General features: G+C 37.9%; 1 protein-coding gene across 12 annotated transcripts in view; it reads right to left on the bottom strand.

The window, feature by feature from the left end:
• ZNF300 (zinc finger protein 300) overlaps window positions 1–13,478 on the bottom strand; it is a 98,781-nt gene that overhangs the window by 40,736 nt on the left and 44,567 nt on the right. For 3 of the 12 annotated variants that reach the window (XM_027081517.1, XM_027081518.1, XM_027081528.1), the window contains exons 2-7: window positions 13,223–13,315; window positions 10,391–10,545; window positions 8,886–9,011; window positions 8,152–8,302; window positions 7,526–7,652; window positions 7,188–7,283 (exon numbers count right to left, since the gene is read on the bottom strand). In XM_027081517.1, coding sequence (XP_026937318.1) covers window positions 7,188–7,283; window positions 7,526–7,652; window positions 8,152–8,166 — 238 coding nt within the window. In that variant the 5' untranslated portion in view covers window positions 8,167–8,302; window positions 8,886–9,011; window positions 10,391–10,545; window positions 13,223–13,315. The other 9 variants (XM_027081521.1, XM_027081520.1, XM_027081525.1 and 6 more) reach the window with 7 other exon arrangements.

Below are 13,478 nucleotides of genomic sequence, written 5' to 3'. Positions count from 1 at the left end.
GAAGGCAAAATCAGAATCAGTAAACTTGAAGAAATATCACTAGAAATTATTCAGCCCAAAGAACAAAAAGAAAAATTATTTAAAAAATAGAATCTCAAGATCTGTGGAGCAGTTAGGCATTCCAGTATACGTGTAATTGGAGTTTAGAAAGGGGTGGGGGGGAGAGCCAAAAGAAATCTGGAGAAATGTCTTTAAAATTACCAAATTCGGTGGAAAACATTAGTTTGCACATAGAAGAAGCTCAACAGACCACAGGAAGGATACCAATACAACCAGCCAAATCAGAATTAAACTGCTGAAAAATAAAGGCAAAAAGAAAAATGTTCAAAGCAGCAGGAAAAAAATGACACATCATGTATCAAAGAATAACAGTACTGTTGGCTGAATTTTCAACACACACACACACACACAAAAAAAAAAACTGAGGTCAGGAAATACTGGAATGACACACAGTCAAAATACTAAAAGAAAGCAACCTGTCAACCAAGAATTCTACATTCAGTGAAACTTTAATAATGGGAAAATGAAAACATTTCCAGATAAACAAAAAAAGTTACCAACAGAACTGATCTATAAGAAATACTAAAGAAAGTTTTTCCTGCTGAACAAATAATACCAGATGATAACTCAAATCTACAAGACAACAGAAAAATTTTTAACTATTTGGGTAAATATAAAGGATTTAAATATGTATAATTTTAAAAATATTTCCTTCTAATTTCTTCAAAAGACTTTTTAAAGCAAAAACAGTAACACTATACTGTCAAAGTTACGACAAATACAAACATAACATACATGACTAAAAGAACAAAACAGCACAAGGTGGTTCAGGAGGGCAGAAAATGGAGCTATGCTAGTGCAAGTTTCTATAATTTGTGAGAGAAAAAAAAGCAGTATCAACATAAGGTGGGTTATAAGAAAATAAATATATTGTAATCCCTATAGCAACATCACACACACACATACACACACACACACACACACACACACACACACACACAACTACCAACTAAAAAATAAACAGGGGAATGAAAATGGTCTATTAAGGACTTCCCTGGTGGCACAGTGGTTAAGAATCCACCTGCCAATGGAGGGGACACGGGTTTGAGCCCTGGTCTGGGAAGATCCCACATGCCGCGGAGCGACTAAGTCCATGCACCACAACTACTGAGCCTGTGCTCTAGAGCCCGCGAGCCACAAGTACTGAGCCTACGTGCTGCAACTACTGAAGCCCGTGCGCCTAGAGCCCATGCTCCTCGACAAGAGAAGCCACCACAGTGAGAAATCCACCCACCGCAACAAAGAGTAGCCCTCACTCGCCACAACTAGAGAAAGCCTGTGCGGAGCAACAAAGACCCAGTGCAGCCAAAAATAAATTTTAAAAAATAATAATTAACAAATAAATAAAATTCAAGTCATATTTTAAAAATATATTTTAAAAAAAAACAAGCAGACAAAGAAAATCAGTAAATATCAATGAACTTGACTTAACTGACATCTACAGATACCCCATCCAACAACAGAACACACATTCATTTCAAGAACACATTAATCAAACATCAGAATAGACTATATACTGGGCTTCAAAACAAGCTACAATAATTTTATAAGGATGGAAATCATACAGAGTATATTTTCCAACCATAATGGAACTAAATTAGAAATAAATAACAAAAAGAAATATCAGAAATCTCCCCAAATATTTGGGAATTAAATAACATATCTGTAAATAAACTATGTGTCAAAAAGTCCAAAGAGAAATTAGACAATAACTTGAATTGAATGAAAATGAAAACACAAAATATCAAAAATTGTGGGACACAGCTTCATGCTTAGAGGACAAATTATATGCAGGTAATCCTCATTTTGCAAGATTTCAACAAGCATGAAATTTAGTTACCACAGTTTAGTTAAATAACACCAGTCTGCCAACAACATAGTTCACACTTTAATGACCACAGTATGTCTAACAGCATAAAGTACAAACTTCACTGCTAGCTCTTCAGTCCATAAATCACTAAATAAATAACAGATACACATCATGATCAGCACCCAATCATTTCACTTCTTTCAAAGTCTGTTGGTGACTATTAACTTCACATCTGTTGTCCAATATATATACAGACAGCAAAGTGTGTAGTTTGTTTCTTCCTTGTATCCCATTGATAAACCCACGTGACATTATCCAAATTACCCTAATCATCCAAAAATGCGTAACTGAAAGAGGGAACTGACCAACAAAGATGTAAATGCAGCAAAGAAACAACACATAACAACACTGGATGTGATTAGAAAATAGCTGACCATGTTGGCATTGCCACTATTTATGAGACTTTAGATATGCAGCCAGAGGAACTTAGTGAAGGCAAACTTATCAACATAAATTTCTGGGTTGTGATGGAAAGGATAAAAATATTTCAAAGAAAGTGATGCCTAAATTTTCACATTACCTTTGACATATTTCACAACACTGAAAGCACAAAGGAGAAAATGTTGGAAGCTGACCCAACCTTAGAAAGTAATATGACAATTCACTAAGGCACAGAGAACATGTTAACTCCTTATCATAAGTTATACAATTATAAGAAGGCAAGCACTGTTCAAACCACTCTACATAGAGTTTTTTAAAAGAAATAAAAGACATTTTCAATGCTTCCAATGTTTTAAATTGCAGGGTAGTAAATAAGTAATAGTTTTACTACATTTTCATCTCTATAAACAGTTATAACCAACAGCAAGATAGCATTTTTTTTCAATTTTTTTTTTTTTTTTTTGATGTGGACCATTTTTTTTTTAAGTCTTTACTGAATTTGTTATAATACTGCTTCTGTTTTATGTTTTGGGTTTTTGGCCACAAGGCATGTGGGATCTTAGCTCCCCAACCAGGGATCGAACCTGTACCCCCTGCATTGGAAGGCAAAGTCTTAACCACTAGACCACCAGGGAAGTCCCCAAGATAACTTTTAATGTTTTGACGAAAAATGTTTAAAGGTCAAAATCAATTACAATTTTTCCCGTCGATTATAAAAATTACTTGGCAAAGTTCTGGCTTCCATGGTAATTTTTATGGCCCCTCACTACCATACAAAGTAAGGACTATCTATATTTAAATGTTCATACTAGAAAACAATAAAGATTTCAAATTAATGATCTAAGCTTCTACCTTAAGAAGCTAGAAAAAGAGCAAATTAAACCTAAAATAAATAGAAGACAGGAAACAATAAAGAGCAGAGTGGAAATCAATAGAAGATAGACAAACAAGAAAAATAAATGAAATCAAAACCTGATTATTTGAAAAAAAATTAATGAAATTGTTATGTTTTAGCTAGTGATGAGGAAAGAAGAAAACAAAGTATCAGTGTCAGGAATGAAAGACAGAACATCTCTAGAGATCCTATAGACATAAAAGAACAAAAAGGGAATATTATGAAAAACATTTATACCAATAAATATGACAATTTAGATGAACTGGAAAAATTCCTTGGGAAAAAAAACAACCTACCAAAACTGACTCAAGAAAAAGTAAATAATCTACATAGATCCACATCAAGGAAAGAAACTTAATAAATAAAAATCTTCCCACAAAGAAATGTCCATATCTAGACTGGTAAATTCTATCACTGTAATATACCATAACCATGAATGTATCAGTTTTTCTCAGTCTGTGAGTCCTTCTAGCAAATCAGCAGAACTGAAGGTGGTCTTGCAGACCCCCAATACAACTACTAAGCCAAATCCAGCAGCATATAAAAAGAATTATACACCATCACCAAGTGGAACTTATCCAGAAATATAAGGTTGGTTTGTTGTCCAAAAATCTATTAATTAAAATTCATTAACACATCACATAAATAGATCATTTCAACAGATGCAGAAAGAACATTTGTCAAAATGCAACACATTTTCATGATAAAAACACTCACCAAACTAGGAATAGAAAGGAACTTCCACAACCTGCAAAGGGCATGACAACCTACAGCTAACATAACTTAATGGTAAAAGACTGGATTTTTCCCATAAGATCAGGAACAAGACAAGGATGTCCACTCTCCATTCTATTCAACATTGTACTAGAGGTTCTAGCCAGGGTAGTTAACCAAGAAAAGAAATAAAAAGTATCCAATGTGTAAAGGGATATTTAAAACGATCTCTATTTACAGATGACAAATTCATTTATATGGAAAATCCTAAAGAATTAGCTAAAAACTATTAGAACCAGTAAACTTTGTGAGTTTGCAGGATCCCAGACCAATATTCAAAAATCAATTGCATTTCTATGCACTTGCAATGGACAATCCATAAATAAAGTTAATGAAACAATTTCATTTACAATAGTATCAAATAGAATAAAATACTAAGAAGTATGTTTAACAAAGATGTACACAACTTATACTCTGAAAACTATAAAACATTGCTGAAAGAAGTTAAAGAGGATCTAAATAGATGGAAAAACATTTCATGTTCCAGGAATCAGAAGACTTAATACTGTTAACATGGCAATACTCCTCAAATCGATCTACAAATCCAACCAATCCCTTTCAGAATCTGAAGACGTTTATTTGTGGAAACTGATACTCTGATTCTAAAATTCATATGGACCGAGAAGAGCCAAAACAATGCTGAAAAAGAAAAACAATGTTGGAAGAATGATACTTCCCAATTTCAAAACTTACCACAAACAACAGTAATCAAGAGAGTGTGATATTGGCTTTAGAACAGATATATAGATCAACAGAATAGTATAGACAGTCCAGAAATAAACCCTTTCATTTATGGCCAACTGATTTTTGGCAAGGGTACCAAGACCATTCAATGGGAAAAGGAGAGTCTTTTCAATAAATGGTGCTGGGACAACTGGATTACCACAGGCAAAAGAATGAAGTTGGACCCTTACCCCACACCATATGCAAAAATTAACTCAAAATATCAGATCAAAGACCTAAATGTGAGAGCTAAAAGTACAAAACTCTCAGGAAAAAAACATAGGGGTAAATCTTCATGACACTGGATTTGGCAATGGATTCTTGGATATAACACCAAAGCACAAACGACAAAAAAAAATAGATAAACTATACTTCATCAAAATTAAAAACTCTTGGGACTTCCGTGGTTGCACAGTGGTTAAGAATCTGCCTGCCAGTGCAGGGGACATGGGTTCGATCTCTGGTCCAGGAAGATCTCACATGCCGCAGGGAAACTAAGCCCATGCACCACAACTACTGAGCCCACATGCTGCAACTACTGAAGCCTGGGCACCTAGAGCCTGTGCTCCGCAAGGAGAGAAGCCACCACAATGAGAAGCCTGCGCATCACAACCAAGAGTAGCCCCCGCTCGCCACAACTACAGAAAGCCCGTGCTCAGCAATGAAGACCCAATGCAGCCAAAAATTTTTAAAAATTTTAAAAAAAGAGTTAAAAACTCTTCAATGTGTGCTTCAATGACACAATCAAGAAAGTAAAAAGAAAACATGGGAGGAAGTATGTGCAAATCATTTATCTGATAAGAGATTTATATCAAATAAGAATTCTATACAAAGAATTATATCTATATAACAAACTTTACATGGAAGTTCTATATAGGAACTTTATATAAAGAGCTCTTATAATTCAATAATAAAAGACAAATAACTCAATTCAAAAATGGATGGGGGGCAAGATAGGGATAGGGGATTAAGAGATACAAACTACTATGTATAAAATAAATAAACAAGGATATATTGTACAGCACAGGAAAATATAGCCATTATTTTGTAATAACTTTAAATGGAGTATAATCTATTAAAATGTTGAATCACTATGTTGTACACTTGAAACTAAGATAATATTGTAAGTTAACTATACTTCAAAAAAAAAGGACAAGTGATCTGAATAGACATTTCTCCAAAGAACATAAATAAATGGCCAATAAGCACATGAAAAAATGCTCAACCTAATTAGTCTTCAGGGACCGTTTTGGTTCAACATACAGTTGCTATATTACCCAGCAATTCTACTCCTAGGTACACACCAAAGGAAAAAAAAAGATATGTCTATACAAAAACTTGTACATGAATTTTAATAGTAGCATTATTCATGTAGCTGAAAGGTGGAAACAAGCCAAATATCCAACAACTGATGAATGGATTAACAAAATGTAGTATATCAATACAATGTAATATTATTCAGCCAAAAAAGGAATGAAGTACTGATACATGCTAAAATGTGGATGAACCTTGAAAACATTATGAAAGAAGTCAGTCACAAAGGACGACATATTATATGAATACATTTATATGAAATATCAAGAATGAGGCAAATCAATACAGACAGAAAGCAGATTAGTGATTGCTTAGGGCTGGGGAGATGGGAAGAAGGGGTGTGATAGCTAAAGGGTATAGGGTTTCTTTTGGAGGTGATCTTAAAACTGTCTTAAAATAGACTGTGGAGACAGTTGCACAAATCCTAAAAACCACTGCTGACTTTAAATGGGTGAACTGTATGGCATATGAATTATATCTCAAAGCTGCTTAAAAAAAATAACAGAAAATTTCAGGGTACAGCTAGTGAAACATAGCTGTAGTCACAATATGTAACCAACTTTATATTCCACTATTCCCCAATAAATATCTTTTATTTAAAGTCAAGTAAGCCTAGAAAATTTCTATCAGATAAGCCATGTTGATTTCTAACTCCAAGGATTTGTACATGTCCTTTCCTAGAGCTTGCCCTCACCTTCCTCCTTCTGCCTAAGCCACACTTCAGATATGCTTCAAAGTAGCTGGTTCATGCTTTGAAAAATGCCTTCTTAAATTATGCCACATCTCTTTAGACTATAATTTTCACTGAACCCCTGAAGCAGTAACTATATTGGACATGCAATTTTATATAGCTGTAAATCTTGATGTCTTGTCTTTCTATGTATAACCTATGTTCCTGAAAAGCATTTGCCTTCTATTGTCTTTGACTCTTTTAGAAAGGTACTAAAGATATGATTGTTGAGTGGATCAATAAGAAATTTCTCTTCTGTACATGGCTCACTACTACTGAATTAACTAGTTGTCGAATACCTACTACACGCACAGCACAGGAGCAAGAAGGAATAGGAGTTATCAATCTGGGTGGAAATGTAAGTCTTAGTTGCCAACCAATTAAAAACAAAAACAAACTGATATTTCACTTCCTTTGTCTTCCATCTGCCAGATTTTCACCTGGATAGATCCAATTTGATATGTCTCTCTTCATAATCCATGGCTCTTCTCCTTGTTCCAACTTAGATATGACACCTGGTTTGGAAACTGGATACCCTATGATAAAAAAAAATTGAGGAATTGAGTTGACTACACTGAAGAAAGAAGAAAAGATACAGTTTTAGGAGCCCTACAATGAAGTTGTCCAGCTGGCCCTCAGAACAGTAATGACCTTCCACTGGAGAGAAGAAAGAGAGCAAAAAGTCACAAGTAGGTCAAGAACCCACCCAACTCAATCAAATTCCAGTGAGAGGCACTGGATTGGCTAACTCTGAGTTATGTTGGGAAGCCATCCTTACCCACTGAGACCAGGTGGCTGTAGTTCTCCAGCATTACATCCCTGTACAGGGTCCTCTGAGCAGGGTCCAGTTGCTGCCACTCCTCCTGGGTGAAATCTATAGCCACATCCTCGAATGACACTGGACCCTGTAATAGCATGCTCCTGTTCAATCTGAATTGATCATTCTCATCATTTTTACCATAGCATACAAAACTACATTCCCAGTTCTACATTATGCCTATTGAGAAAAATGATGTAAAGATCTATCTTCCGCAAAAAGAGTCAAACACAGCAAGAGAACAGGAAAGTAAAAGAGACCTAATCACAAATGGAAATTTAATCAAGGCAGCATCCACTTCAAGTAAGTGGATTATTCAACAAATGGTACATGAAAATGCAAATCATGCATATGATATTCTCTAACTTTCCACTGTGTCTTCTCAAAATTTATATATAACAAATATATATATATGAACTATAGTTTAATAGTGGTTTCAAAATATATAATCTGCATATTACATAGTAACTCTTTTCAAGTCTTTATCTTTCGTTCCCTCTACATTTTCCCTAATCCTAATTTTTGACTTTCCACTCTTTTCTATTTCATTGTATGGAAATCAAGTACAAAGTAAGCAAGCAACTCACCTGAGACTTGGTCATCTTCTGCTTCTCTTCCAAAAGGGAAAAGGTCTGAGGAATCAGGACTAGGAGATAGAATGGAGCCTCCTGGAGCCAGAACTGACATTCACCAGTCTAGAAACACTACCACCAAAAGTCACGTGGATAACAGGCCACCCTGTAGAAGAAGGTCATTTGGTCCTACGGAAGAGTCCTTACCAAACCACCATGTGAAGGAAGCCATCTTGTGATTATAATATGATCACATAGAACTTGGACAAGGTGTATTTTTAATTGGATGAATGCTGATATGTTTTCTGTTGACTTACTAACACCTTATTGTTCCCCTTTGGACCAACAATTATATTTGTTATTCTATATGCAGAACTACCGTAAGACAATAATCATGGATATATATGTAAAGATTTAACTGAAGATGGAGCAGATCCCTAGCAATAAGAATGGGAATGACGAAGTAGAAAACTGCTTCTGTTTAGGGAATATGCATTCCCATATTCCCTAAACAGAAGCAGCCAGTAAAATCCTAAGAGCTCTTTCATGTTTTCCCCTAACTTGGCAAATTCTCTTGCCAAGTCAGTATTCATGGATTAAAATTGTCGATTTTGTTATTTTTAAGATGTTTTCTGTTTAAATTTTTATTGCTAATTTTTAATAGTGCAGTTTTTATATTAAAAAATATATAGTTATAGGTTGGAACTACTGTTAAACATGAACATACCACAGTGCAGCAAGATAGTTACCTGGTAATCTTCTCAGTCCCAGGATGGGTCATGCAGACATGGGCTGAACTCATTTAGAGGAAGTGAGTCCTCTCATGATAGGAAGACTGTTTCATATAGGGTATCCCAGGCTTTGTCAAAATAAATCTGGAAGAAAACAATCAAACAGTCATGCTCATCTCTGAACGCCCAGCTCTGCAACAAGTAAACAGCAGGCATTTAATAAATGTTTGTTGAACAGAATGTAGAAGGACTGCAATAAACTGAGGAAGAGGCAGGGCTGAAATCAAATCTTACATGAGAAAGAGAAAAAGCAGCCCTTCCTATCTGAGAACTGGCCTGGCACTCATAACTCTCCTATTTAACATGAACAATTACAAGAAACACTTACATCAGACAGGCCACTCCCTGAACAGGACAGATCTAGACAAAAACAACACCTCTCTTAAATCATACCTGAACACAGACAAAACATCAACATTCTCCAATTCACAAAATACCAAACATCCCCCTCTCCCAACTAACATGAAGGATTGCTACTTTTTTACCTATCACACCTTTAGCTTCAACCTAGTCATTCTTCTCTCTAGATAAGATTAAAATTTCCACTCACTGAATTACCCCACTTCCTGACAACATCCAATTCAGAGCTAGGCCCGTTCCCTACACCCTCCTCAAAATCACCTAACACAAGGCCAAATCCTATAACAAGTGTTTTCTAACACCCTCTTATCGAGACACCCTTAACGCTCCCCACTGTGTACGTGTTCCTAACTAGATGCAAGAGCAATAAACCCAACTTATTCAACTACAGGGTGTTCCTGGTAGTTTTTGGCTCGACGGAATTGACAGTAATAATCCTGTCCCTTTAGATTTGTTTGGTCTTACATTCAAAGGATGTTTTCTTCTGTGATGATATGAATGATGGAAAGAGATGATGGCTTGAAAAAAACATCTGAGGAGGGGCTTCACCTTGAGAGTAGCCTCTGACCTACACAGACTGTAAAGTGAGGCATTTCCCAGTAAACTGGGACTAACCTGTATCAGCTCTGGGCCCCATTAATAACCTCTAAAAATCACTGAATCACCAGGTGCAGAAATCAGAAATCTCAAAGAGCACCTCCACCCCCACTCCCATCACAGCACTGGCCATATAGGTCCACAAATCACTGGCCACACGGATACCCCATCAGCGCACAGGCCCGCGGTCCCTGACCCACAAATAACACAGCTCTCCCTATGACTGATCCACATACACACCCAACACTCATACTAGAGACTCCCCACCACTGACCCCATAGACCTTCAATTACTGACCCTCATGGACCGCCGTCCCAATAACAATTTCAGTCTTCCTCAGGTCTCAACCCATAATTCCCCCTTCTGACCCCCAGCTCGATTATCAGGTCCCAAAACGCCTGCCACAGCTTATCCCAGTACGGATGTCACATTCATTGCGGCGAACTCTCCCGCTTCCTGTCTGGGTGAGCAAAGCACGAGGCTCCCGGGCCTTCGCTGTTCCGTACCGGGCATTTTGGCCGCTCCACACCCTGAGCGGCTTTGTTCAGGAGGCAATATGGCCGCTCCCAAGCGCTGTGTCTCAGTGGGAGCCGCCATCTTGAAAGGCCGGCCAGTTCCGTACAAGCAGAGGAATTCAGTTTATTCGGAACCTGAGGCTGGGCTGTACCACCGCGGCAGCGAGGGGAGGGGGAAAAGATGACAAAAAGGAGAATTATACAAATGCGTAAGGTAGAAGCTATTGCAGACTTTACAGGATGGGGAAGAACTACAGTAGGGCAGTACTTTACTGGAAGACTGTAACTGGTGTAAGAGGAATTTGGAATGGTGCAATCCTTTCGTAGGAGAGTCTACTGAAAAGGTCTGCTAAATGGTCCAGGAGATTCCAGTGTGGGAGAGGGGCAAAAGTGATGGAAAACTTGGGCAGCAGAGAGGGGCATGAACAGTTACTTATGCTAATTATTATAGGAAATCCTCCTAGGGGAAATTACAATTATGGTAATAAATCGCAGGGGGCGATTGACGAAAAAAAGGAAAATTGATGGATAAACAACAAGGTCCTACTGTATAGCACGGGGAACTATAGTCAATATCCTTTCATAAACCATAATGGAAAAGAATAGGAAAAAGAGTATGTGTGTGTGTATATATATATATATATATATATATATATATATATATATATATGCATAACTGAATCACTTTGCTGCTTTCCTGTAAGGCACAAACTAACACAATATTACTTCAATAAAATTATTTTTTTAAAAAAAGAAAATTGAGACAGGGAAGAGGAGACTGAAACACAAAATAAAGGAGAAACTGAGGAAAAGAGAAAGGAAGCCTAAGGGACAAAAAGACCTAAGGCATAAGAACAGAGAGTGGAGACTAGAGGACAAAAGGGGGGAGAATGAGGGACTGAGAGTGAGAGACTGAGGACAGAGGCAAAGGAGAATGAAGGAGAAGGGGGGATTGACAGATAGAAAAAAGGAGAAATGAAAGGAGAAGACTGAGGTGGAATGACCCACCATAAAGTTTTGTCTGGAACTGCCCCAGGAAATCCCTCCCAGGGACTTCAGAAGTCCTGCTTTGGGAGGATGGCTGGGGAAAGTTGGAGAATAAGTACAAAACCCATAAGGTGGTCCCAAAAGTAAAGGCGTAAGCAACACTGTTATCCTCTCAAGTGGATAAGGCAAAGATTTTATGCCTTTCCTGGTCGTTACTATTGCTTTTTTCTTCCCTTGGCTGTTGATGCTGGCAGTCATGATTTGCAGTTTACAAAAATGGTTTATCCACTGTTGCATCACTCTGGAGTGATACAATTTTAAGTGTACAATTTAAGTGCACTGCAATCATAAGCTTTAATAATTAGTCTGTGGCCTTGTCTGTGGATTAACTGTTGTGCTTTGTACTGATATAGTACTAGTTTAATTTCTAACAGTGTGACTATATGACCATGTTTTCTAAGAGTTCAGATAATGAAAACGAGAACATTTTTAATACCAATGACAGCATGACCCAGACATCACCAACAAAGACTCTTATTTTAATAACAGATGTAAAGACATATCCACATCTAGATTAGGGAAGTAAATAACTAAAACAGTGCAAACTGCAAAAGATGAAAAAAGGAATTTGGGATTGGGCATGGTGGAGGAGGGGAATAAAAGCACATATGGAGAATTAAATTTAAAAGTCAAGGATGAGACAGACAAATACTTCTAAGTAAATAAAAGGGTTTTTTTGTTTGTTTTTGGTCCCTCGAAAAGACACCAATGCTGAGTTGAAAATAGTGGCCGTTGAATTCGACTGGACAGATCACTCCTAAAGGGAATCTAGGCAGCAGAAAAGAAACCTGTCAACTGGCCCAAAGTGCCCCCGACACTAGGTGTACTTCTCACCTGGTTGAGGTTGCCTACTGGGTGTTTAAAAACCAAAATATAGAGGATAAAAAGGCCTGGAGGCAAGCCCACCTACTGGTTGTTGCCCTTCAGTGTCAACCAGACGGCATGGGAATTTGAACTAACTACCCACGGAGATTCTCGACCTGGTGAGTGATCCCCAGCCTCCACCAAGTTATAGCAAGTCAAGAAAACTAGTACCCAATCAGTGCGCCATATGTAAACAAGAGGGACACTAGAAGACACAATGCCCTCAGCGTCCCCCAAGGTGGATGGAAATGGCAGAACCCGGCCACAACCCTCGAAGGCAGATGGTCCAAATAGATGAAGAATAATGGGGCCAGGGGCTCCTAAGCCAGCACTCCAATTGACCCCCGAGAAGTCCCGCCTGAGACTGGACACTGGGGAAAAGTCTGTTGAATTCTTAGTCAACACTGGTGCCACTTTCTCAGTTCTGAACACCAGATCAGGCACTCAGTCATAAGAGTTGTAAAATTATGGGAGTATCAGAGAAGGCCCAAGAACGGGCATTCATAGAGCCATTAAAATGCAAATTGGACAAACACGTCACCCATTCCTTCCTACACATTCCCAAATGTCCTATATCCCTGATAGGAAGGGATATCTTACATAAATTAGGAGTTACTATCCACCTAATGGGAGACAAACTGGAGATTGGCATTCCCCTAGACGGGGGGCACAAGATGGTAATGTTAATGGCTGAGGACAAACTTCCCTGGACAGATCTGAACAATTAGATCAAACAGCTAAAGGATGGTCTCCTTGCCTACGGGCAGTAGTAGCTACTGCAACCCCGCTAAAGGAGGTTGAGAAGTTAATGTTCAGACAGCAAATCACCCTATGAACTCCACACCAGTTTCAAGCATTTAGTAAGCTCTAAGGGAACAGGTCAATTCAAGTCCAGGCTACACTTTTGGATACCTTAGTGGTTACTATGAAAACCTGTCATACACTGGGAGTTCCCTGGTGGTCCAGTGGTTAGGAGTCAGCACTTTCACTGGGGCGCAGCGCAGCCTAGAAACAAAACAAGACAAAACAAAAAACCTGTCAAACCTGTCGTACATTAAATCCTGCCATCTTACTACCTACAGAAACAGGGCCCTTAGAACATGAGTGTATAGAAACAATAGACACAGTCTATCCCAGTCACACCGACCTAGGAATCAAGCGTCTCCCA

Source organism: Aethalodelphis obliquidens, unplaced genomic scaffold (genome assembly GCF_003676395.1).
Source record: "Aethalodelphis obliquidens isolate GAN/ISIS:26980383/991018 unplaced genomic scaffold, ASM367639v1 scaffold45, whole genome shotgun sequence".
In the NCBI taxonomy this organism is placed as follows: domain Eukaryota; kingdom Metazoa; phylum Chordata; class Mammalia; order Artiodactyla; family Delphinidae; genus Aethalodelphis; species Aethalodelphis obliquidens.
This window is presented reverse-complemented; position numbering and strand designations above follow the sequence as displayed.